The 26,788-nt window shown below is 43.7% G+C and overlaps 1 protein-coding gene across 1 annotated transcript in view; it reads left to right on the forward strand.

Moving 5' to 3' along the window:
- ALPK2 (alpha kinase 2) overlaps positions 1 to 26,788 on the forward strand; it is a 311,543-nt gene that overhangs the window by 264,392 nt on the left and 20,363 nt on the right. Inside the window, exon 12 of the mRNA XM_029579517.1 lies at positions 8,394 to 8,442. Within this exon, the coding sequence (XP_029435377.1) occupies positions 8,394 to 8,442 (49 nt within the window). The remainder of the gene's footprint in view (positions 1 to 8,393; positions 8,443 to 26,788) is intronic.

Genomic DNA, 26,788 nt, shown 5'->3' on the forward strand with positions numbered 1-26,788 from the left:
AAGGACTTGAATAGGTAAATGTAAATCAGTTTACTCTCTCAGACAATAAAAAGACTAGGGGGCACTCCATGAAGTTGGCAAGTAGCTCATTTAAAACAAATCGGAGAAAATTATTTTCACTGTTAAAATGGTGGACCCTTGGACCAAGGGGGAGTTGGCACTGCCTGTGGGGAGGAGACCCATAGGCCCCCACCATCAGTAAACGAGGCAGACGAAGAGCAGAGACCCTGATGGCGCTTTACCACTACCAGCCCACATTCCCCTCAGGTGCCGGGGCCAGATGGACTTAAATGGGGCCTCTGCAGAGATGGAAGTCCAAGAGAGAGACAAGAAGCAGTAGCGCAGGCCAAGTCGGGAACCGGCAGTGAAGCTTGTAGAGAGTATCCAGGCACAGGTCGTAGCAGGCAGTGTACATTGTAGTCCAAGTCCAGTCCGAAGTCAAAGCCAAGGTCAACCCAGGGACAAGGAAGGAATTCAGGAACTATGGAAAAACAATGCATGTCTATGGAATGAGACCTATTGCCAAGGAAAGGCCTGCATGCAGGGGCTTGCCTTATAAACCAGCATGATGTGATTGTATCATGAATGCCGGTATATAAAAACCTTAAATAAATAAATAAGTAAGTAAGTAAGTAAGTAAGTAAGTAAGTAAGTAAAATATAGCCCCTGAGTGGTGATGTCATCAATAAGGGCAGTGGAACTTTTCCCACAATGGGCCCTTTAAATTGAGCAGAGAGACGTGTGCACGCACGCACCTAGGGAAAGCCAGGATGCTGGAGAATCGGCAGTATCCCAGCCGTGAGGTAGCTTGATGGCAGCAGCGGCGTTCAGACGCAAAGGAGGGAGAGACCATGGCGAGGAGCCAGCGGCATGGGCCGTGGACGGCAGGAGCAGCCAGCGGATCAGGGCCGTGAAGGAAGGCTGCGGTGGCTCCCCGCCGATACCAGGAGGCCCAGGTTGAGTGAGGCCGGCTGTGGGTTCCCATGGTCGGCAAGTGTAACATTCACTCAACACATAATTAAGCTCTTGAATTCATTGCTAGAGGATGTAGTTACGGCAGTTAGTGTAGCTGGGTTTTAAAAAGGTTTGGATAAGTTCCTAGAGGAGAAGTCCATAAACTGCTATTAATCAATAAGGAATATTAGCTTGGGATCTGTTTCATGTTGGGGTACTTGCCAGGTATTTGTAGCCTGGATTGCCCACTGTTGGACACAGGATGCTGGGCTTGATGGACCCTTGGTCTGACCCAGTATGGCTTGTCTTATGTTCTTATGTACTGGTGGAACTGCATTTCCGCTAATGGTGATAGTGGTGTTTGTATGTAATGACGTAGCTAGTCCAGCTATCAGCCAGAATATCCAGAGCATGAGGACATTCAGTTTGAATGCCCCCCGTACAGGGTCAAAGAGAAAAACTCAAAATATTTCATCTTGTTGCAAGAACGTTTTCAGCAGCACTGGCCCTGAGGGCTCTTGCCAAGTAATATTTCCTCAGATAGGAAGAATTATGTCAGGCATTCCAACCAGGAAGTATTTCACACCGCTAAACTTCTGTGGCAATTAAATACCAATAAATCCCTAATGGAAGACATTGTTCTCTGCATTACAAACCACCTGCTCCCTCACTCCTTGGCCCCCATATTACCCACAGGAGATGCTAATGTCACAACCTCATGCTACTAAAATGCCTTGCATATAGCCGCTATTGTAAAACTCTCCTCCGATTTCCATTGCTTCACATGCCATCAGACGCTTCTGCAGAATCGTATGGTCCGTCACGGACCCTCAAGAGACCAGAGGAAGGTCTGGGGTGGGGGAGGGACAGCAGCTGGCCTGGCTGGACACACTTCCCATTGTACACAATCCCCCCTTCCCCCCATCCTGAGTAGCGATAATGAAGGAGAGTGACTCAGCCACGTCTTCCTCCTTTTCCTCCTCCTCTGCCACCTGGAGTCTGATTTGCAGCAGAGGAGCGTGGTTCAAACCGAGGAGGGGGGGAGGGGAGCAGAAGAATAACACAAAACTCGAGGCACCACCACTCTCCTCTTCGTCCTACCTGCTGGCTGATCACTGTGGTGACAGGAAGAATGAACAAGGACGCGGGGGTGGGACGACAAGAAGATGAGAGGGTGATAATAACAGAGGTGGCAGAGGAGACAGAGTGAAAATCAGGAGAATTGTCTGGGAGGGAGTGGAAAAGGGTGAAAATCGTCAGGGTGAGAAAAGGGATAGGAGTCAGGTGATGTCTGTATGTTAGTGGGATATTGTGTGTGAGAGAGAGGGTATCAAGATAGGGGCATGAGTGAGTGAGGAGGAGTGCCAGGATGCGAGTGTGAAGGGATGAACACCAGGTGGACAGGGGGCATGAGAGTGTGAATTATCTCTCCCATTTCCTGTCCTTCCCCTGATCCCAGACCCAATCCTTCCTGGTCTCAGATCACCCCTCTTCTCTTTCCCTCTCTGATCCTCACATTCCCCATCCCCAAAATCTCATCTCTTTCTCCCTTTCTTCCCCCAACATCCCAAGATCCCACCCCCATCCAAATTCTCCTTCCCCCACTGAAAAACTCAAAATGAATTATCCAGATGCAAAAGAAAGGTCAGACAACTTTATGAAAAAAAAAAAGTTAAATAAAATGTGTAGAGATTTGCATATTAAATAATGTAAATGCATATGCACATATACAAATCAAATTTAAAAAATTGAAAGGGTTGCTGCAGTATTTTCTAGCTCTTGCCACAAGGAACTATGAGTCTGTACCCATAGTGGTAAGAAGCTATATCCATTACAAAATTGGTCCTGTACCTCAAAACCGCATTACATTTTACCAGTCATTTGAAAAAGGCACTGCCGGTCCCCCAAGATATCCTGTTGCCAGACAGCCAATTCAGTAGCTAATGTTAGAGCTTAAGATCTATGTTCCCTGTCTGCAGCTGAATTGACTGGTTCTCCTAGGGTCCTACAAGTGGCAGTAATCTGATATCAAATAAGAACATTTATTTATTTATTTAACAGTTTTATATACCGACCTTCATAGTAAATAACCATATCGGATCGGTTTACAATTAACAAGAATAAAAAACTGGGGTAACTATTCAAGTAAACGAAAGATAAACAGTAAGTAGGAATGAGTCAAAGTTACAATCAACAGGGAAGAGAACTTGGAAGCTTGCAACAAGCTGGAAAGAAGATAAGGCAGGAAATAAATATGAAGTGATGCCATAGGGCGTACGGGTTAAAGCTTAATGGTGCTTTAACCTGGGAGAGTCAGAGTCCATTCGTGAGTATAATCATCATAACGGGTAAGCGTGAAGGACAACTAGTGATTGTCTGGTGGGTCGGTGAAGGCTTGGTGAAAGAGCCAGGTTTTAAGTCTTTTTCTAAAAGTTAACAGGCAAGGCTCCACTCTGAGACTTGAAGGGATGCTATTCCAGATAGATGGGCCAGCTATCGAAAAAGCTCTGTCTTTGGTCATCGAGAGGCGTGAAGCTTTAGTAGGGGGAAATTTCAGGGTGCCTTTGAGAGTATCTCTAGTTGGTCTGTTAGAGGAGTGGAGTTTGAATGGGATTTCCAGGTCGAGTTGAAGATGATGATGGATAGTTTTATGAATTACGGTGATTGATTTGTATAGAATTCTGAAATTAACTGGTAACCAGTGTAGGTTCCTGAGGATGGGAGAGATGTGTTCGCTGCGGCTGGTACTGGTCAGCAATCTCGCAGCCGCATTTTGTAACATCTGCAGTGGTTTGGTAGTGGATTTGGGAAGGCCTAGGAAAAGGGCACTGCAGTAGTCTATTTTGGCGAACAGTAGCGCTTGGAGGATTGTCCTGAAGTCGTGGAAGAATAAGAGTGGTTTAAGTCGTTTTAGAATCTGTAATCTGAAGAAGAAACAGTCTTTGGAGGTTGTGTTGACCATTTTCTTAAGGTTTAGACGATTGTCTAGTATTACCCCAAGGTCTCTAACCTGCTTGCAAGTAATGTGAGAGATGTGTGGAGATGGTGGGGAGATATTGATTTCGTTTGAGGATATGTGGAGCAGCTCTGTCTTGGAGGCATTAAGAACCAGGTTTAAACTGTTGAGTAGATTAGTGATGGATAGAAGGCAGTTGTTCCAATGGGTGAGCGCTTTTGAGATTGATTCTGTTATCGGTATTAGAATCTGCACGTCGTCTGCGTACAAATAGTGAATTAAGTTGAGGTCTGTTAACAATTGGCAGAGGGGGAGGAGGTAAATATTAAAGAGGGTAGGAAATAAGGAGGAACCCTGAGGTACGCCAAGAGTTGATTTAGTTAGGGGTGACTCTTTATTGTTGATTTTGACTTTGAAAGTCCTATTGCTGAGGAAGGACTTGAACCAGTTGTGGGCAGATCCGGAGTTGCCGATGTCTGTTAGGCGATCCAGCAGGATGGTATGGTTGACGGTGTCAAATGCCGCCGAGATGTCTAACAGGACCAACAGAAAGGAGTGTCCTTTGTCCAACCCCATGATAATATGGTCAGTAAGTAAAATGAGAAGGGTTTCCGGTTGCGTGATTTACGGAACCCATATTGCGATGGGAATAGGATCTTGTGGTCTTCAAGATATTCAGAAAGCTGGGTGTTTACCAGTTTCTCCGTTAGTTTGGCAACAAATGGGAGGTTAGAGATGGGTCTGAAATTAGCTGGTACATTAGGATCTAAGTTGTGTTTCTTGAGGAGGGGCTTGAGTGAGGCGGTTTTTAGACTGTCTGGGTAGCTTCCTTGCGTTAGAAGGCTGTTTATGATGCCGGTCAGAGGTCCTGAGATCACATTTGGGATGAGAAGCAGGAGTCTCGATGGGATGTTATCAGCCGGATGGCTTGATGGTTTCTGCCTTTTTAAAAGGGATTCAATCTCTTTAGTGGAGATTGACTCGAAACTGTCAAATTTGGGTCTAGTAAGAGACTGGAGATTCTCACCTGGCTTGGGAGGTGTAGTATTTGAAGGCAGGAGGGCGAGTGTATTTAAGATCTTCTGTTGGAAGAATGTAGCGAGCTCATTAGCCTTGGAAAGAGCTTGTTCGTCTGGAATAGGTGGGGGGGGTAGATTTGGTGATTTGTGTCACGTAGGCGAATAGGGCCTGGGCATCATATTGGAAATGGTGTATTTTGTTTGCATAGTATTCCTTTTTTTTCTGTAGAATGGCGGTCCTGTAGTGATGTAAGAATCCCTTGTATGTAGAAAGGGTAGAAGTGTTAGGGGTTTTTCGCCATCTGTTTTCCTTATGGCGTAAGGTCTGTTTCATTTGTTTAAGTTCAGCGCTGAACCAGGGTTGATTTCCCTTTTTTGTTGGGTTGATTGATTTGGAGACTAAAGGGCACCATTTGTTTGCGACCGCTTCTGTAATCTTTTGCCAGGAGGATAGGGCTGAGTCGGGGTTAGCTAGGTCTAAGTTAGAAAGTTCTTTGGAGAGCTGATCGCTGAGAGTATCCGATGGACATGCTTTCCTAAATTGAATGGCGGAAAGGAGTGGGGCGGTGTGTGTCTGTTTGTGTGTGGAGAAGGAAGATTCTATCAGGAAATGATCTGACCAAGGGATCGGGGTACAAGAAGGTTCTATAGTGCATGTGAAATTGATGAATATTTGATCCAAAGTGTGTCCAGCATTATGTGTGGGGCTGTTGATGGTCTGAGTAAATCCCATAGCGCTGAGGGTGGTGAGGAGGGCTTCACAGTTTGCAGAAAGAGGTGTTGCGTTTGTATGGAGGTTGAAATCCCCCATGATCATTGTTGGAAGGTCTGAGTTAATATGTTTCACGATGGATTCTATGAGGGGTGACGGATCCGTTTCTAGAACTCCCGGGGGAGCGTAGACTAAGAGTATTTGTAGATGTTTTGACTTGACTAGACCCATTTCCAATTTGGACTTTGTCTTGATTGAGAGTGCGGTCAGTCTGAGTTCTTTCTTGGAGGCTAGGAGGAGTCCACCTCCTCTTTTTTTGTGTCTATGGAAGGTGAAAATGTCATACGTCTGGATGGGTAGTTGGTTGGTTAAGGCTATGTCCGAGTTTTTTAACCAGGTTTCTGTGATGGCACAGATGTCTGGGTTGGAATACAAAAGGTAATCATTGAGGATATGTGTCTTCTTAGTTAAGGATTGCGCATTGAAGAGGGTGACTGATAGAAGCGTGAGGCCTAGAAGTTGGTTCAATGGAGATGTCATGATAGGGATAATTCTTTTTTGTATGACGTTAGTGGAATTAGTTGAAGGTATTCTCCTTTGGTTGTGGATGATTGGGATGTTGTAAATGTGCATGATGCGTGGAATTCTGGAGGAGGTTTAGTCTGCGAAGAATGGTTGAAAGAAGGTGTCTGTCTGATTGAAGAGAGGTTGGGAAGATTGTTGAGAGTGTTTGTAAGTTTGTTGGTTCGGCTGGAGGAGTGCTCTGTCCTCCGTAGTTGTGAATGGAGTTGTCTGACCGGTTGCTGGCGGTGTATCTGTCCTTTGAGGTAAATAGCGTGACTGTTTAGGAGTGCTCTGTCCTCCGTAGTTGTGAATGGAGTTGTCTGACCGGTTGCTGGCGGTGTATCTGTCCTTTGAGGTAAATAGCGTGACTGTTTAGAAAGGCTTTACTTAGGTTATACATGCGAGGTGCTGTAATGTCATTTAAGTTATCATGTGGATACAATACATGTGCAGAAAGGTGGATGCAGGCGGATAAAATACAATATATGCAGGTGGATACAATACAATAGATGCAGGTGGATGCAATACATGTGCAGAGTGTAGGTATAATACAGAATGCAGGTGGAGTGCAAGTATAATACAGAATATCATACAGAATATAATATAATATAAAACAGAGTATAATACAGAATGCAGGTGAAGAATTTTCAGTATGCAGGTGGATACATTACAAGTATGAGAATCCGTGCGAGATACAGGGCTAAGCACTGATGGTACAGTACAATAGATGCAAGCTAGCAGGTGGGCCTTGCGGGCATTTGCGTGCCGGCTCGGGGGGGAGGGGTAGGCCCTTACCCTGCGGTGGTGCGCCGGTTGTTGTTGGATCCGACCGGGTCCAAGGGACTAGGTGGATAAGATCTGAGTTGCGAAGATAATAGTTATAGTCTGTATGAGGAGTAAAGTGATCCTCATTGGTCCTGGACAGTTCAGCGGAGGACTGTGGCCAGCCTTTTTTGGTGGGAGTTAGGTGGCAATGGGGTTCTTGAGGAGAGCACAAGTTAAGTGGTCTCCCGTACGTTAGGGTCCATAGAAGAGACACCCAAAGAGGCTCACAAAGGAGCGCACTAAGGAGCAGGCTCCTTAGGTCGCGCTCCTTCGGGTGCGTGACGCCCGGTGCGTGACGCCCCAGGACGCTCCGTTACTTTTAAAGGGCCAAATCCGAGCGGGGATAGGCCGGCTGGGGTGGGGGTGGGAGCGTTTCAACTCACCACGTGGTTGCAGCTTTTGTCTCTCTTTTTTTTCAGCTTTCTTTAATTTATTGGTTTTGGAGCCCTCTTTCACTGTTTTTCCTCTGCCTTAAATCTGCTGCTGCTGGCTCACTGCTGGGGTGAGCGGGCTCTTGCCCCGATTGGGCAGCGCCGACCGCGCGAGCCCCTGCAGAGCTGAGGGGAGACGGATCGCAGGGAACATGCCATACTGGGTCAGACCAAGGGTCCATCAAGCCCAGCATCCTGTTTCCAACAGTGGCCAATCCAGGCCTGTAATCCTGAAAGTGTTTTGCCACTTAAGGAGTTCTTGTGCACTGCTCCAACTGTTGTGGAAGAGCAATTGAAGCCTACTATTTCGACCTTATTGTTGGAGGTCTGGAGGATATTTTATTTGACATATTTATTGGAATTTGGAAGCTCCAAAGCAAGTCTAGCTCTTTTGATTTTAGTCTTCTACTTAGCTGTTTTCATTTTGCATTTTTATGTAAAATAATGGTGAGGATGTGGGCATTCATTTATGCGTGCATTAAAATGCTGCATTACCACAGAAAGAAGTATGTTTCTTACCCTGAAAAGGTACCAGGAGACTGTTTGCTGGCAGCTGTTGATCTAGTGATAAAGGATGCACAATGTTATGGCCAGACTATGAGACTAGAATGTCCCATTGGAATCTGTACATGTTAATTGTCATAAAAAGCCCAAGTACCAGAAGCAGGGATGAACTTTATACATTTTAATCTCTGCCAGTTGGAAAGCAGAGGTAGCTGTATTCTATTCTTTCTAATTAATACAATTCTGCTGCTTCTGATTTTTTTTTTCCTAGAACACAAAATAGAAAGTTACAGCAACAGGCAGAATATTATATCCCCACAAGCAGAAGAATCATTGAGATTGGTTCATCTTGCTTGTTTTCAAGATGAAATGACTGTTGAACTTTGACAGATGTGAGGCAAAATTCGTGTTTTCTTGGTTTTCTGTAGGTGTAGGAATGAAGTTAACTGATGTCGGCATAGCAACACTGGCAAAAGGGTGAGTGAACAAATACTTTTCTGATTGATACGTTGGCATTATACCTTCCACCTTCTGCCTAACAGTACCTGCAATGTAATTGTGTGCACATTCATGTTGGAAGTCAAGCTTCTGAAAGGCAAGAAATCTAAATTAAGTTCCTATAGCCTTCTCAGCTTTATATTACCTGAAAAGAAAGCTAATTTTGCAGTGTTAGGAAACCAGTGAAAATTAGCTTAAGTTTTCAATAGGAGAACGTTATAATTTAGATCATATATATATTCTTCTAATCACAGTAATAATTATAGTTTTATGGTTAAGTCACTGCACATTTCTCTGATCAATATACACCATTTGATATTATTCTCTAAAACTTACAATTCAATGATATCCAAGAGAAAAAAACTGAACAAAATATTTTGTCAAGCCCTTAACTGCATCCCATGATATGTCAAGCCAAGTCTGAAAGGTTCTGTTGCATACTTCTGTAACCTTCATAGTCTAGAACAGAGTTTTCCAACCTTCACCTGGAAGTATACCTAGCCAGTCAGGTTTTTAGGATTTCCACAATGAATATGCATAACTTATATTAGCATACCTTGAGTCTTCAATATATGTAAATCTATCACATTCATATTCATTATGGATATCCCAGTTAGGGGTGCCTCCAGTAAAGGAATGGGAAACCCTGGTCTAGCAGACATAAGTATGGTTAGCAAAATCTGAATGATCTGAAGAGGAATAGTTTACACAACTTCATCTCCTACTGAAATAGAATAAACTAGAATGGTGGTTCCCAAACCTGCCTGCTTGTTCAAATTTCTTGCATATAGCCTGAAAATCCTACAGAGGACCCCCAGGAAAAATTTGGGAGCCACTAGGGACATTGAGCTTCTTCAAGCTCAATGTCCTAAAAAAATTAAAACCCTTAATCCACACCCATGACTTCCGCACTGTCATTCAAGCCACCCTATCTTTATTTATTTATTTATTTAAATTCTTTTATATACCGAAGTATAGCAGATTGCCTTCACTCCGGTTTACATTGTAACAATTCATACAATTCTAAAATGGACTACTGTAATTCCTTCCTCCTAGGGCTCCCCTACTCCACCATAAAACCGCTTCAAATGCGCCAGGATGCGGTAGCAAGGACGATTACAAATGCCCGTAAATCAGCCCACATCACTCCCATCCTTAAAGACCTACATTGGCTCCCCATCCCCTCACGTATTCTATTTATAACCCTTACCATCATCCATAAATCCATATACAGTCACAATTCCAACTGGCTCGATGATCCTTCTGCCTTACACGCTTCAACCGTCCCACCAGAGCAAACAATAAAGGAACCCTCTATGTTCCCTCCCTCAAAAAAGCACACCTCTCTTCTATGAGGGATTGTGCCATCTCCATCGCCGGTCCCACACGATGGAACTCATTACCGACAAATCTTCGACTTGAACCTTGCACCACCAAATCCAAAAAGAAATTAAAGATGTGGCTCTTTAAGCAGGCCTATCCAAATTAGCTTTCTATCACTTTAACTTGAAGTTGTGTCATCATTTGAACTGAACCCATATATATATATTTGATAGTGTTCGCCTGCTAGTCATACTAATAGTATTCTTTGACGTTTATCCTGTTATTTATATTTTATGTATTCCTCTGTGCTTTCTTTCGGCCTCCTCTTTTCTCCCTCAGTCCCACCCCTTGTCCTTGTTTTATGTATTTTCCACCTTTGGTTCGTATGTGAACCGATATGATGTACCCACTAATACCCAAAAAAGTTTTAAATAAATAAATAAATAACTGCTTTTCTGTACACCCTCCGACTTAATATCATAGCAATATTAAGTCAGAGGCCCCAAAAAAAAAAAAAAAATCTGCCCGCAGCTTGCGGGTTAGAAAATGGACACTCAATTTTGCCGGTGTCTGTTTTCCAAACCCGTGGCTGTCAGCAGGTTTGACAACCGACGCTGGTAAAATTTAGCATTGGCTGTCAAACCCACTGACAGCCACCGCTTCTGCCAATAAGGAGGCGCTAGGGACGCGCTAGTGTCCCTAGTGCCTCCTTATTAGCGCGGGCCCTCATTTGCATAGTGAATTGCGTGCCCAGGAGAGTGGGTGCTCACCTCGGAGTGCGGCTCTCCCGCGCACTTTACTGCATCGGCCGGATTTGGAGTGTGGGGTGCAGTTTTGGGCATCCATTCTCAATACATGATGTACAAATAATAGAAAAGGTATACAAACAGGGTTGCCAACCAGCTCCAGATTTTCATGACAGGTTGGTCTGGTCCTGGTTTTACTGCCCTGCAAGCAGGTACTTATAATCTTGATTTTCTGAGGGCATGCAATAGGTAAATCAGAATAAGTCCCAGCATGCAATGGGGTAAAACCAGAACCGGATCAACCTGTCCTGAAAATCTGGAGCTGGTTGGCAACCCTTTATACAAAAGGGCCATTGTGGGGACACCTGAGCTCACATATGCAAACTTTTGTTCAGACTGGAGCTATGTACGTTAGAAAAATATTTAAGAAATATTAAAATATTTAAAAGCGGCCCGGGCCAATTGCCCGGAGCACGCATGTAACGGCAGCGTGCTCACGACGGAGGCCACGAGGAGGAAGGGAAAAAGGTGTGTGGGGGGGGGAAGGCCCAAAGCAAAAAAAAATCCATCCCTAATTGCGCCCCCCCTCCCCTTACCGGCAGCCTGGAAGGAGATCAGACACGGACTAACGCCACGGCCCCACCCCGGAGCCGTGACGTCGTGAGGAGGCGCCAGGGGCGCCCCAGGATGACGCGGGCGCCCCTTTAAAGGGCTGCAGCACGCGGCAAGCGATCCTTTCGGAATCGCTCTGCAAAGCAACACCCACCCAGGGGTTCTTACACGCTCAGATAGTTTATCTATGTTAGGCAGCAACGTTACTCTGCAAAATGTTTTACTGTTTAACCTTCTTTGAAACACTGTCACAGCTAATAGGGGGTGGCGGGTACCCGGGCCGGTGCAGTCAGATTACAAGTGATGCTGGGGTCATCACAGGACGGCGGGGTAGCCGTGGGTGCCGGGAGGCGTATGAGGCAATGGCCCCCTTGCTCGGGAACAAGGCAGGGGGCCCACATCATCAGGCTGTCTTGCTTGGTCCAAGCGGCGGGCAGCCGTGTAACCATACTGCCGGCTCGGTATCCCAAGAAATTAAGTTATATTGTTATGTTTAAATAAAAGCTGTGGCCAATTTTTACACCAAATGGAGTCTGCCTGATTAATATTAAGGTATAATATCAAGAGATAAGGGGGCCTGTACTAAATGTTTTGGGGCTGCAATAAGGGACGAGGGAGCAAGTAGCAGCTGCTAACGTTACATTTATACAAATATATCAAAAGACCCGGCAGGGATCTTACAGATGATCATTTTTAGCAAAGCAGCTGCAAACAAAACCAGAAGTTATCCCTATGATTAATGAGAACTAAATGTTATCACTTCCATAGGAAAAACGTTTTAACTCTAAGAGGTTCATATTAAAAAACTCATTGGGTGAGTAAGATAAACTGCTAAGTTTAGGAAGTTTTCTTTAGGAGAATATTCAGCTGAACTTAACCAACTAAGCTTTCAGCCTAGTGATTCCACTCAAAAATGGAGGAGATCATTAAACAATCCTGTATCTGTCTTTTTTCTAAGAGGCAAATCATGAATTGCTGTGAACACAGTTGTTGAAATAATGGAAAAAAGGTTCTTTCTCACGTTGATTATCAATAGCTTTATTAACTTGTCGCTAAACACTTTTCGACTTGTTTGTCGTTAAGACCTGTAAAGTTTATTGATTTCATTAAAGCTTTGGAAGGCATTGTGAAATAGCATGTTGTTGTCTTGCACATTCATTAAAAGTTTTGTATTGAGTGAATACGGCAACTATGAATGTGGCTTGAATTCCATGTTATATTGTATGTCTGAATAATAGACAATATTAACACAATACACCTTAAAGAACCAAAAAATACACTGCCCAGTTGTAATCTTTTAGTGTAATTGAAATGTATGTGAGAGAACAACTGAGCCTTTCTTTTTTCTTCTTTTAATAATGAAATTTACAGCTATGAGAGAGAAAGGGGGGCTCTGACTCTGGATGATGCCAGCCCTCTTGCCTCCCTTCCTCCCGATCCTTCAAATAAAAGATAAATGCTTTGGCCATAGCAGGACCCCTTATGTCCCACCATCACTGGCACAGGACCCTTCTGTTAGCTAGCCCCTAGGAAAAAATACAGACAGACTGATGCCTCCTTCCTCCCTCCTGCCTGAATCTGTAACAGCTGAAAAGCAGAAATGGACTTTTAGAAATTTGCCCACCCAATATGCAGATAAATATATGTGCGTACAGTCTGTATGCACAATACTTTTGCTTGCATACCAGAGAGATGTTCTCAGGCTTGGGAGGGGGTTCCAAACTGCGTGCATATTTGTGAACTTTAAAAAGTGTGCATGTACATTTCTCTGGGAAAACTACCTGAACATATTACCAGGTGTAAATGTTGCAGGTAGGTTTTCCTAGGGTAATTTTCAAAGTGTAAAGCATGCCTTACTGTCGTTTTGAAAATTAGTATAAAGTCTGTGGATAAAAACTAGCTGCAGAGTGCAGACTTTTCACTCTTTGAACGGACTCCCCTGCCCTGTCCCCCCCAAAAAGGGCCTATTTACCAAAACGTGTTAATGTGCATTTTTAACATGTTTGGATGGCAAGTTTAACATGGTATTTACTAACGGCATTGTAACAGTATTGTAATGCCCTATTTCTGGTAATCCAGGCCATGTTTTCCACTTTCTACAACCCCCCCTCCCCAAAAACTCAGCTATATTTCCCAGAAGTATAGTTGTTTCACACAAAATGTTGTTTTTTCAAAACTTTAGGGTAGATTTTCAAAACCTATGCGTGTGCGTGCTTCCCGGTGTGCCCGCATGGACGCTACTTTTGCCCTCACTATGTCATACGGGTCGTATGACATAGTGAGGGCAAAGGTAGCGCCGGCGCCATTTTGAATATTGGCAATACGGCGCGAGTGCAGGAGATCGCTCCCGGACCCCCGCTGGACTTTTGGCAAGTCTTGTGGGGGTCAGGAGTCCCCCCCAAGCTGGCTCTTTTAAAATCCGGGGTCGGCGCGCACAAGGGGGTGAACATTTGTGCAACTTGCGCGCGCCGAGCCCTGTGTGCACTGCCCGTTCCCTCCGAGGCCGCTCCAAAATCTGAGTGGCCTTGGAGGGAACTTTCCTTCCGCTCCTCCCACCTTCCCCTCCCTTCCCCTACCTAACCCACCCCCCAGCCCTACCTTAACCCCCCTACCTTTATTATAAAAGTTACGCCTGCCCAAGGCAGGTGTAACTCGTGTACGCCGGCTGCCGGTGCACGATTCCCCGGCTCAGGAGCAGTTTCGGAGGTCTCGGCCATGCTCCCAAAATGCCTCGGGACAGAACCATGCCCACGGTCCCGCCCCTGGATGACGAGCCAGCGCGACACGCCCCCAGCACGCGCGTCCCGGGGCTTGCGCGCGCCGCCGAGCCTATGCAACAAGGGCTTGGCACGCGCAAGGGGTGGAAGAGGCAGCTTTTCGGGGTTACACACGTATCCTACGTGCGTACCCCTTTGAAAATCTTCCCCCTAATGAATATGTTAGGTTTACTTGTTATGTGTACTGTATGACTATTTTATAGTATTTTATATTTTTTAAAGATTTTTATTATAAAGATTAAACTTTTGTAATAAAAAACTCTTTGTAAGGATATGTGATGAAACTTGATTTACCCCCTGTGTGTTTGATGTGATTGTGCCCTTTTAAATAGGATTATATGAATATCTTGGTTTTTACCTTTTGCCCTTTCTGCATTTGTTCTGATCTCCAAATATTATAGTCAATATTCAGCAAATGTTCTATGATCTGCAGGTCATTCAAAATCCCCTCCTAGTTACTAAAAACTAGATCCAAACCCATTTCCAGTGTATTTATGGTTCCTAGATGCTGAGAGTCATAACTGTTTTCAAGGGAATTCTGAAACTTTCTTCCTTTGCTTATATGATGATCTGTTTGTTTATTGTTGCGATATCTCTCTTGTAGAACTGTGGAGAGTATCAGAAAGCTGTAAATGACAGTGTTTGCTTTCCATTTCTAAACTAGGTTTTGGGCATTACTACTCTCTAAGGTGACTTGAAAGGGGCCTCCTCATTTAGCTAACAGAGGGGGTCATTTATCAAAATGCGGTAAGGCGTTTTCGCATGCGTTAAGGGCTTATCGCATGCGAAAAAGCCCCGTTTTCGCATGCGATAGGCCTTTAAGACATGCGAAAACGTGTTTACTGCATGCGATCGCACCATATCGTATGGTGCGATGCAAATGCAGAAACAGGGAGGAGTAGGGGCGGAGAGAGGATGCAAATGCAAAACCTGGGCGGAGAGTGGGCTGGGTTAACCTGCCTGCGAAGAGGTATCGCAGAGCCATAACGCCAATTTTAACAACACCTCTTTCAGATGCGTTAGGCTCTGCGATAGCAGCCGGGACCATGCGGTGAGTACCTTCGCCATTTGCGATGCGGTCCGTTAGCATACACCACGCCCCTTTTGCTATCGCATGCGGTACGTACCGCATTTTGATAAATCCACCCCAGAGATATTGAAAATAAATTGTTATCCTAACTATGACGCCAACTGCCACCACCACATACACACACATATTAATGGCCATCATTCCCTTTCCTACATCCATTAACCAACTACTTTTCAGCATTAATACTGTAATTAATCCATTAAACTTTCCAAGGTCACCTTAGGGCATCGAAAATCACAAAATCACCCTCATTAATGAATCTTCAAGTTAAAAGAACTGTATTCTGTGTATAGTCTCTACTGGTCAGAACGTTTTCAATATCTGCATTTGGAAAAAGATATGTTTTAAACAATTATGAGGTAATACTAAGAAAATTCCGGCTATGTGAATTAGCTGAATAAATCTTATCCAGTTAACACACCTGGGATATTCTGTGGCATATGCCTGTATATGTTCCTAGTAAGCTAGATAAATTGCATCCATCTAACTTTAGACCCACTATCAAGCAGGTCTGACTTATTTGGCTGGCGTAGCCAGATAAGTCCAAATATTGTTACTTACCTGGCTTAGGACCTCATTCACTAAGCCATGTCAGGCCATTTAATGGTAAAAAAAACCAATTCTTTTCATGCACTAAATGGCCTAACATGGGGATAGCATGATGTATTTCAAATACTTCACATTATTCTTAACCCTGCACGTGCATATTTAAATTATCTCGTTAGAATGCAAACATGCTAATCAGCTCATTACTACCCTGAAATATGTAAATCTAATAACATGGCTTGTCAAAATTTTGCAAGCCACATTATTTGACTTGAAATTAACAACTCCAGATTCAATAGGCAGACTGAATTAGCTATGATCTGTGGGTATCATCATCCAGTGGCACTGACCAGACTTGTCTCTCCAAGCTAGTAGAGCTTTGAGCCTTAATGCACACAGAAAGCTTCAGTGCACTGAGCATGTGTGTTGTTATTCCCAAGTCAGTCATTTTTTGTCTGAGCACAGCCTAGATATGCACTCAGTTTTTCCAGTCATTTTTTTTTTCAAAATCCTTTACAATCTTTGATTATTTTTGTTATTTCCTTCAGTTTTCTTATTTTTAAGTTGCCTTGCTGACTGCAGTGTTTCAAAAACAAAAAAATACTTTTGGCTCTTCATAATGGCCAGTAAGAAGGAATCTCAGGAATCTGTGGGGCGATAATGTTCCTCACTGAATATTATCCTGGCTTTGTTCCAGACTTTCCCCAGGCAAACCGTTATGCTCTCACACTGTATACTGAATACAAGGGTAGATTCACTGGAACCTCAGCCTTTCAAATAAGGAGGGTTCAGCACACCTGTAGAATTGGTCAAAAAGATGAAAACTCTCCAAAATTCTCAAAATTATCCTTCGTAAACCAGTGGGCCCACATAAAAGCAGCTCAAAACACCCATCTCACCTCTAAAGTCTCCACCCCATAGGATCTCCAACTAAACACTAAAAATTGGTTAAAAAATTGGGAAGGTTGGTGGACAGACTGATGATTAAAAAACATTCAGGCAAAAAATTTGTTGCAGTTAAATTTTCAGCAACGATGCCTATTGATATGAAAAATGTATAAAATCTTAGAAAATGTTATATAGTTTGCCTTGTTTAAAAATACCATCGTGGAAGCCCAGACAATATATATTCCTTTCATTAGAACAGGTGGAAGGAAGGTCAAATGACTGCCGACATGGATAAAAGATGAGGTAAAAGAAGCTACTGAGGGCCAAAAGAACTTTCTAAAAATTGGAAAAATGATCCAAGTGAAGCAAATAGGAAAAAGCATAAGCATTGGCAAGTTAAAAGTAAAACACTGATAAGGCACGCAAAAAGAGAATTTGAAAAGAAGCTTGCTGTAGAAGCAAAAACTCCAGCCGAATTTACGCGAGCAGGGCATTTAAAATCCGCCTGCTAGTGTATTGTGTGCAACTCTGATTGCCGCATCTTAAAAAGGATATAGCTGAACTGGAAAAGGTACAGAGAAGGGCAATCACAATGATAAAGGGGATAGAAAGCTCCACAATGAGGTATGGTTAGAGAGGTTAGGGATGTTTAGCTTGGAGAAGAGACAGCTGAGGGGGGAATATGATAGAGGTCTAAAAAATCATGAATGGGATACAATGAGTAAGTGTGAATCGGTTATTTACTCTTTCAAGAAATTCAACAACTGGGGACACTCAATGAAGTTAGTAGTAGCATATTTAAAATAAATTGCAGAAAATAATTTTTCACTCAATGCGCATTTAAGCTCTGGACCTCAATGACAGAGGATGTGATAAAGGCAGTTAGTGTAGCTGGGTTTAAAAAATATTTGGACGAGTTCCTGGAGAAGAAGTCCATAAATTGCAATTAACCAAATAGACTTGGGAAAAGCTACTGTTTATCACTGGGCATAAGCAGCAAGGAATCTATCTACTGTTTGGCATCTTTCCAGATAATTTTGACCTGGATTGGAAACAGGATACTGGGCTTGAAGTACCTTCAGTCTGACCCAGTATGGCCATTCTTATGTTCTTATGTGCTAATATGCATGAGATATATATATGCATACATTGCCTCCATTGTATACAAATATATCTCATCCATATTCATTGTGGATACTCTGAAAATCTGACTGGCAGGTTGTGTCTGAGGACTGGGTTGAGAACCACTGCTTTAAGTAGTGTTTGAATATTTTGGTGGTTTGAGTGTAACATTTTTGACTGTTTCAAACATGATGAACTTTGATTTTCATTTGAGATAAAGTAATAAAGCCAACGTTTTATTTGAAGCAAACAAAAACACAAACTAGACATCCTAGTCTAAAATAAAATGTAATCGTCATCTCTATTATATTTTTTTAGAATTTACATTTATTTCACTTTGTTCTTGAATTTAAAATATACTTTTGGCACACTACAATATGGCATTCCCTATTTGTTTACATGAAAATGAGTGTCTGTTATAAGTATTAATGGACAATCATAATGTCTTCCTCAGTCTAATAATTATGATAGCAGTTTAAATTGTTGAAAATAACTAGAAATAATTACATCAGTTATGCCTGTTGCTTACATAGTAACATAGTAATTGATGGCATATAAAGGCCAGTTGGCCCATCAACCCTACCCACTATAATTTTCTTCCACTTGGGCAGATGAGCATCTAATTCCCATACTTAAGACAACACCATCCTCCCTCCATGTCTTTTACCTGATCACTCCACCCTTTTTACCACCACCGCCCTTTATATTTGAGCCATGCAAGCTCATTAATGTTAGGGTTATAGTCATTGCCACTCCCTGCAGTAAAATCTTAAACTGCAGCAAGTAAGAAGTGAAGGTCGCTTGGAAATGTCTGTATTTCCCTCAGTCTATTTTTAATAATCCACCGACAAAGTTAAAAAGGGAACTCCAGTTAAGGAATTCCAGTAACTGAGCTCAGAAAACAAGTTGCATGGCTGGTCATAGCATTTCCCATGACCTATCACTCCTTCCCAAAATTAATCATGAATTAAGTAACCAAGGCAAAGTTGAATCTAGTTGTTATCTTAGCCCATGAACAGTTCCAGGGGAGAAACAGGTTGTAATGTGAGATGCTGCAACGTGATGTCTAACATTTTCCCAACATTCTATTAATTCATAAAATGGACAAAAAGTAGAGAAAAATAAAGATGTTTATTATCCAGCCTTGTATTTAATAGTTGAATAACTTCAGGCTGGAGTCCACATAGGACTCCAACCTTTCTTCTTAAAGATTATAGCTTTATTTACATCCATCAGCGTACTTAATAGTAGACTGCTTACCTTCCAGCAGTGTAGTCACACTATTAGCTTCTACCAGAGAGGATTCAGGAGTCAGTTTCTCCTGGAGATGTGGGACCTCCTGTTCCTGTTAGGCCCCAGCCGCCTCCCCATGCTAAGCCCCTTACATATGATTCAAAGTAAATCCAACATAGTCTCTGGCAGCATGATATTCCAAGGACTGGGAATGGAACTTCCTGTAAACCTGGCATTCATAGGTCCCCTAGCCCAGATTTCCTGTGGTGCTGGCTGATGATATTACATCCTCTAGGGGTTTATTTATTTATTTATTTGTTTAAAATCTTTTCTATACCGTCATTAAGTTATATACCATCACAACGGTTTACAGAAAGGCACATATGAAAATGTGGGAATTGAGTATCTTAATACTTTCTATAAAGAGGTGCCATTAAAGTCCGGTTACATAGTTTCATAATAAATACTGCTTGATGAATGTTATAAATCTTGTCCCTTTTTCTACATGTATCAGTATTAATTACATGTATAGCTCTATTGAATTGTATATTTTTATGTTAAAGGTGAAATAAAATTAAAATAAAATAAAAAAATTTAAAAAAATGCACATATTGAGCTAAGTGTTGTGTGCTGATGTTCTGCTATCTGCTTTCATTACTCCACTATTCTCTGGGTTTTTTTTGTAAAATGCTTGTTTAAAAAGCCAGGTTTTTAAACTCTTTTTGAAAAATTTGAAATCTCTCTGTAGTCTAATCTCTAGGGGCATGGTGCTTCATAGTACAGGTCCGGCTAAGGATAATGCCCGTTCTCTGACTTGGGTTAGTCTTGCTGTTTTAACAGAAGGGACGGTTAGGAGGGCTTTGTTAGAAGATCTCAGGTTTCTATGTGGGACATGTACACGTAATTCTGTGTTCAGCCATTCTGCTTTTTCGTCGTGAATTAATTTATGTATTATGCATAGGGGTAGATTTTCAAAGGGGTATGCACGTACCCCCCAAAAACCTACCCCAAACCCCCCCTGCGTGCGCCGAGCCTATTTTGCATAGGCTCGGCGGCTCGCACAAGCCCCAGGACGCGCGTAAGTCCCAGGGCTTGCATGGAGGGGCGTGCCGGGAGTGACGCAGAGTTTCGGGGGCGTGCTGGGGGCGTGACGAGAGTGCGCGGCGTTTTGGAGGCATGTTCGGGGGCGTGATTCCGGTCCGGGGGTGTTCCGGAGGCATGACAGCAGCCCCTGGACCAGCACCCGGACCGGAACATGGAGCACAGCAGCCGGCCCAGCACACGCAAAGTTACGCCTGCTTCGAGCAGGCGTAACTTTCGTGATAGAGGTAGGGGGGAGGTTTAGACAGGGCCGGGGGGGGGGGGGGGGGTTAGGTAGGGGAAGGGAGGGGAAGGCGAAGGAAAGTTCCCTCCGAGGCCGCTCCGAGATTTTGGAGCAGCCTCGGAAGGAAAGGAGGCAGGCTGCGCGGCTCGGCGCGCACAGGCTGCCAATTTTGGGCAGCCTTGCGTGCGCCGACCCCAGATTTTAATGGATATGCACGGCTACGCGCGTATCTATTGAAATCCCGCATACTCTTGTTCGCGCCTGGTGCGCGAACAAAAGTACGCGTGTGCACAGATTTATAAAATCTGCCCCATAGTGTTTTGTATTGTACTCTGTGTTCTATGGGTAGCCAGTGTAATTCTGCTAGAGTTTCAGTAATGTAACCCCTTTTTCTTTTGCCAGAAAGTATTCTTGCGGCAAAGTTTTGCAGTATTTGAAGTGGTCTTACTGTTGTGTCTGGTAATCCTAAGAAAAGGGCGTTATAGTAGTCGGTGCTAGCAAATATTAGTGCTTGTAGAACTGTTCGAAAGTTTGTAAATGTTAGTAAAGGTTTTAGTTTCCTGGGAACCATAAGTTTAGCATATCCTTCTTTGATTTTCAGTGATATGAGTTGTTTGAGGCTGAGTTCCGTGTCAATTATCACACCGAAGTTCCATACCTTCTTGTTTAATTCTATTTTCTGATTGTTTTTCAGCAGTATTGGAGGCTTCCTGAGTAGCCTGCTCCTTAGTGTGTGGTGCTAGTTTGTGTCTTCTGCCTCTATCTTTCTGGCGCTGTGTTGCAGTCCTTGTGCTTGTGCTTTGTGTTCCAGTCCTTGTGGTTGTACTTTGTCCTGCTCCTAGCTCCCTGTCCTTTGACAGTTGGCTCCTCTTGGCTGTCTCCTTGGTTTTGACTCTGGTTCTGAATCTCACTTCTGCTTGGCTGCTGCCTGCCTTGACTTAGGACTGTTTTCTGGATTGTGCTTGCCTGCTGCCTGCCCTGACTTTGAATTGCCTTCTGGATTGTGCTTGCTTGCTTGCTGCCTGCCATGACCTTGGACCACCTTCTGGACCCCACAGCTTGCTGCTTTCTCTGACCTGCACTTGCTCCTGGACTCTCTCTTCTTCTGTGTGCTGAAAACTGCCTAAGTCTTACTGATTGTCCATACCAAGGGCTCAACCTATGGGAATGACAGCTGGAACAGGTGAAGCGCTCATTGGTTTCTCCCAGGCACTTCTGCCCATGGTCAGCGGGAGATATCTAAAGTTTCCCACTGAAAGCACGCAAAGTGAATCATAATAGCCATAGAAATATGCAGACAGATGTTGACAGGCCTCAAAACTGTCACAGCAAGAGCAAGGACTTTTGCCTAGATGAACTTTAAAATAGCCCTGTCTCAGTGGAAAAATCAATAAACCTTCCCCGATACACTGAAAGATACTGTATCAAGATGTGCCTTGTTTGTAAGTGCCTTTTTAAATAAAAAAAAGAAGTCAGAAGGACAATACTGCAACTTAAGCTCATAAGCCAGGATCAGGGACCAGCCAAGGCAAGGCCCAGAAGTCAGAAAGACCCCCACCTTTGAAAGAAAGGGGGGCAATCAAAGTCTGAGAAATACACTCTGGCACACAGCTTGTATCAGATGTGGCAGTTCTTCCCCTGACGAAATGGGGAAGGGGGGAAAGAACTGCAATGCGGCAAAGACCCTCCACCCACCACATGATTATGCATGAGCTTATGCATATTTATAAGATGGGAGGCAAAGAAGAAGAAAGGAAGGACCCCCCTGAGGGAACGTACCCTGAGAGTGACCCTGAAACTAGAGAAGAGACCCCTGAAAGAAAAGAAAGGGGAGCCTGAAGCTGACCAGCAGCCCCTGCTATCAAGGAGGGAGAAGACTAGGTATGGCCAAGAGACCGAGGTAGGAGCCCGGAGAGAAGAGACACCCTGCTGAGATGCGGAGAGTGACACAGAGTCTGGGATGGTAAGGGTTGAGAGCAAACCCCAGACAGCCCAGCTAGTCTCCTTCCCATATTGCAGCTAGTAGCTCTGCTAAAACCCGTCCCAGAGTCAAGTCTCCTCAACTGCTCACCCTCTCCAGCTCTCCAGCCAGAGCCTACTTCAGAGCCTGAAGCTGTACCAGGGGTAAGTAAGTTAGCCATAATTAATATATTTGGCAGGCTAAAGCTTATGGCATGTTTTGTTACCACCCATGATACAGAACATTCTTTAGGGAAAACTGGTGCTTAGCAGCCAAAATGGCCAGACATATGATGAAATGCTAAGAGAAATAATGGAAAATAACCAATTTGGCAGTATAATAATAATGGGAGATTTCAATTACCCAATATTGACAGGGTAAATGTAATATCAAGACATGCTAGAGACATAAAGTTCCTGGATGGAATAAATGACTGCTTCATGGAGCAATTGGTTCAGGAACTAATGACAGAGGGAGCTAATTTAGATTTAATTCTTAGTGAAACGCAGGATTTGGTAAGAGAGGTAATGGTGGTAGGGCCACTTGGCAATAGTGATCATAGCATGATCAAATTTCAACTAATAACTGGAAGGGGGACAATAAGTAAATCTACAGTTCCAACACTAAATTTTCAAAAGGGAAACTTTGATAAAATGAGGAATATAGTTAGAAAAAAACTGAAAGGTGTAACTGCAAAGGTTAAAAGTGTACAATAGGTATGGACATTGTTTAAAAATACAATCTTAATGTGACACTAGCTGAAGTCCCGGTATATCTTCTGACTTAGTTGCTAGAGTTTTGACTATCCTGGGAAGGGGAGAAAAGGATAATACTATATACATAAAGTTAAAAATATACAAATTCTTTTTTTGTATGCATGCTACGGTGGTGGCCGTGCCTACAACCAAGCTAACATGCTTTGTGTTCAATTGTTGCATTGTAATTATCTGTGATAATCTTTGTTCCACTGTAACATCACTCTTTTTCCAATAAACAAATTTCAACTAAAAATACAGTCTTAGAAGTGCAGTCCAGATGTATTCCATGTTGCGATCCCGGTTCACGCTCCGGTCCCCTTCCCTACCTCTAAGCCACTCCGAACAGCCATGGCATCTTTGAGGCCTGTTCAGGCCTGGCTGGCCCCTTTTCGTGGTGCTCCCTCTGCGAGGGAGACGCCGCCGCTATTCTCTGGCCCGCCCCGCCCCTCTAGGCATGCGTGCGCAGGGGCTTCAAACTTAAAGAGACCAGCGAGGGAAAGATGGCGCCACCCCCGGGAGGACGTCAGACACCGGCAGGGATATAAACTCTGCAGCCAGACTTACACCTTGCCTTGCAATGAGGTTCTCTCTCTCTGAGGTTGCTAGTTGCTGTCTTCGGTCCTTGATCCTACGTGTCCCTGGTTCCTGCTCCAGCCCATTCCTGCCTGCTCCTATTCCTGGCTCCTGACTTTGGCTCGTCTTCCTGGCTCCTGAATTCAGCTCATTCTCTTGTATCCTGCTTGCTGCCTTTCTCGACCCTTGGCTCGTCTTCGGTCTCTGCTGTCTGCTGCCTGCCCTGACTCCTGGTCTGTACCACGCCTGCCTGTCTGCTGCCTGCCCTGACTCCTGGTCTGTTCCACATCTTGCCTGTCTGCTGTCTGTCTTGATTCAGATTGCTCCGTTTTCACTCCTTCCGGGAGACCTCACCTAAGCCCAAGCGGCTCGGGTCCTCACGGGCTCCTCCTGGGGGGACCTCAGGCTTCCAGTGGTGAAGTTCCTGTTGGTTTCCTGGCTCCAACCTCTCCTCCACTTCACAACGTAAGGACTACTCTTCAGATTCTCGTCTTCAGGAGACTGCACATAAGTCCAAGCAGCTCGGATCCTCAAGGGCTCCTCCCGGGATGATCTCGGGCTTCCAGTGGTGAAGATTCGGTTAGGTCTCCTGACTTGATCTGCTTCCCGGCTACGACCTCCACTGTGGGCCCTCTCACAGTGCGCCTTCATCATCCCTAGCCGGCTCAAGGGTCCACGCACTCAACATTCCATGCATTAAGAAAGGTGGAGGCAAAACGATTACCGGCATGGTTAAAAGGTGAGGTGAAAGAGACTATTTTATCCAAGAAAAATTCTTTAAAAATTTGAAGAAGGGTCCATCTGAAGAAAATAGGAAAAAGCATAAGCTTTGTCAAGTTAAGTGTAAAATATTGATAAGGCAGGCTAAGTGAATTGAGATTAAGTTGGCCATAGAGGCATAAACTCATAATAAAAACTTTTAAAAATATATCCGAAGCAAGAAACCTGTGATGGAGTAGGTTGGACCATTAGATGACTGAGGAGTTGAAGGGGCTCTTAGGGAAGAAAAGACCATTGAGAAAAACTAAATGAATTCTTTGCTTCTGTGTTTAATAATGAGGATGTTGGGGAGATACCAGTTTCAGAGATGGTATTCAAGGGGGTGGAATCAGATGAACTGAATGAAATCACTGTGAACCTGGAAGATGTAGTAGGCCAGATTGATAAACTAAAGAGTTGCAAATCATCTGGACAGAATGGTATGCATCCCAGGGTTCTGATGGAACTAAAAAATGAAATTTCAGATCTACTAGTTAAAATCATTAAAATCATCCATTGTATCTGTGAAAACTGGAGAGTGGCCAATGCAACCCCCATATTTAAAAAGGGCTCCAGAGGTGATCTGAGAAACGAGAGACCAGTGAGCCTGACTAAGGTGCAGGGAAAAATAGTGGAAATTATTCTAAAGATCAAAATCACAGAGCATATAGCAAGATATGGTTTAATGGAATACAGTCAGCATGGATTTACCCAAGGGAAGTCTTGCCTCACAAATCTGCTTCATTTTTTTGAAGGAGTTAACATGTGGATAAAGGTGAACCAGTAGATGAAGTGTAAATGGATTTTCAGAAGGTGTTTGACAAAGTTCCTCATGAGAGGCTTCTAAGAAAACTAAAAAGTCATGGGATAGGAGGCAATGTCCTTTCGTGGATTACAAACTGGTTAAAAGACAAGAAACAGAGAGTAGGATTAAATTGTCAATTTTCTCAGCCAAAAAGGGTAAACAGTGGTGTGCCTCAGGGATCTGTACTTGGACCGGTGCTTTTCAATATATTTATAAATGATCTGGAAAGGAATATGACGAGTGAGGTAATCAAATCTGCAGATGATACAATATTATTCAGAGTAGTTAAATCACAAGCAGATTGTGATAAATTGCAGGAGAACCTTGCAAGACTGGAAGATTGGGCATCCAAATGCCAGGTTAAATTTAATGTGGATAAGTGCAAGTTGTTGCACATAGGGAAAAATTACCCATGTTTTAGTACATAATGTTAGGTTCCATATTTGGAGTTACCACCCAGGAATGGATTTAGGCATCATAGTGGATAATACATTGAAATCATTGGCTCAGTGTGCTGCGGCAGTCAAAAAAGCAAACAGAATGTTAGGAATTATTAGGAAGGGAATGGTGAATAAAACGGAAAATGTCACAATGCCTCTGTATCGCTCCATGGTGAGACCGCACCTTGAGTTCTGTGTACAATTCTAGTCACCACATCTCAAAAAAGATATAGTTACTAGAGATGTGATTCTGCCGAACGTTTTGGTTCGGCCTTCGTTATCGGCCCGCCATGGAAAATGTTGTTTTCTGCGGTTCGGGCCGGTTTTTTTTTGGCAGTCCTGAACCAAAAAAAACCCAAACCACCCCAACCCTTCAGATTTAATTAATTACAATCCCCCACCCTCCTGACCCCCCAAAGCTTGCCTAAACTCCCTGGTGGTCCAGCAGGGGTCCTGGGAGCAATCTCCCACTCTCGGGCCGTTAACTGCTAGACAACAAAATGGCGCCGGTTGCCCTTTACCCTTACCATGTGACAGTGGCAATCAGTGCCATTGGTCGGCCTCTGTCACATCGTAGGAGCAATGGACGGCCGGCACCATCTTAAAAAATGGCACGGACCATCCATTGCTCCTACCATGTGACAGGGGCTGGCCAATGGCTCTGATAGCCCCTGTTACATGGTAAGGGCAAAGGGCCATTGGCACCATTTTGATTAGTGACAGCCAATGACCCAAGAGGGGAAAATAGCTCCTGGGATCCCCGCTGAACCACCAGGGCCTTTAGACAAGTTTTTTTTTGGGGGGGGGTCGGTAGGGTGGGGCATTATAATAAATTAAATCTGAAGGGTTGGGGTGGGTTTGGGGTTTTGTTTTGTTTTTTATGTGCCCTTTCTCCCCCCAAAAAACGATAAGAAAATCACACTAAATTTGGTGGGTTTTCCTATCGTTTTTGGGGGGCCCCCGAAACATGACGAAATAGGAAATATTGTCTGTATTTCCTATTTTGTCGCAAACGAATGCACATCCCTAATAGTTACACTGGAGAAGGTATAGAGAAGGGTGACCAAAATGATAAGGGAGATGGAATAGCTCCCCTATGAGGAAAGGCTGAAGAGGTTAGGGCTATTCAGCTTGGAGAAGAGATGGCTGAGGGGGGATATGATAGAGATTTTAAAATCATGAGAGGTCTAAAATGGGTAGATGTGAATTAGTTATTTACTCTTTTGGATAATAGAAGGATTAGGGGACTCTCCATGGAGTTAGCAAGTAGCACATTTAAAACTAATCGGAGAAAATTATTTTTCATTCAGTGCACAATTAAGCTCTGGAATTTGTTGCCAGAGAATGTAGTTAGTGCAGTTAGTGTAGC

Source organism: Rhinatrema bivittatum, chromosome 1, assembly GCF_901001135.1.
Source record: "Rhinatrema bivittatum chromosome 1, aRhiBiv1.1, whole genome shotgun sequence".
Taxonomy (NCBI): Eukaryota; Metazoa; Chordata; class Amphibia; order Gymnophiona; family Rhinatrematidae; genus Rhinatrema; species Rhinatrema bivittatum.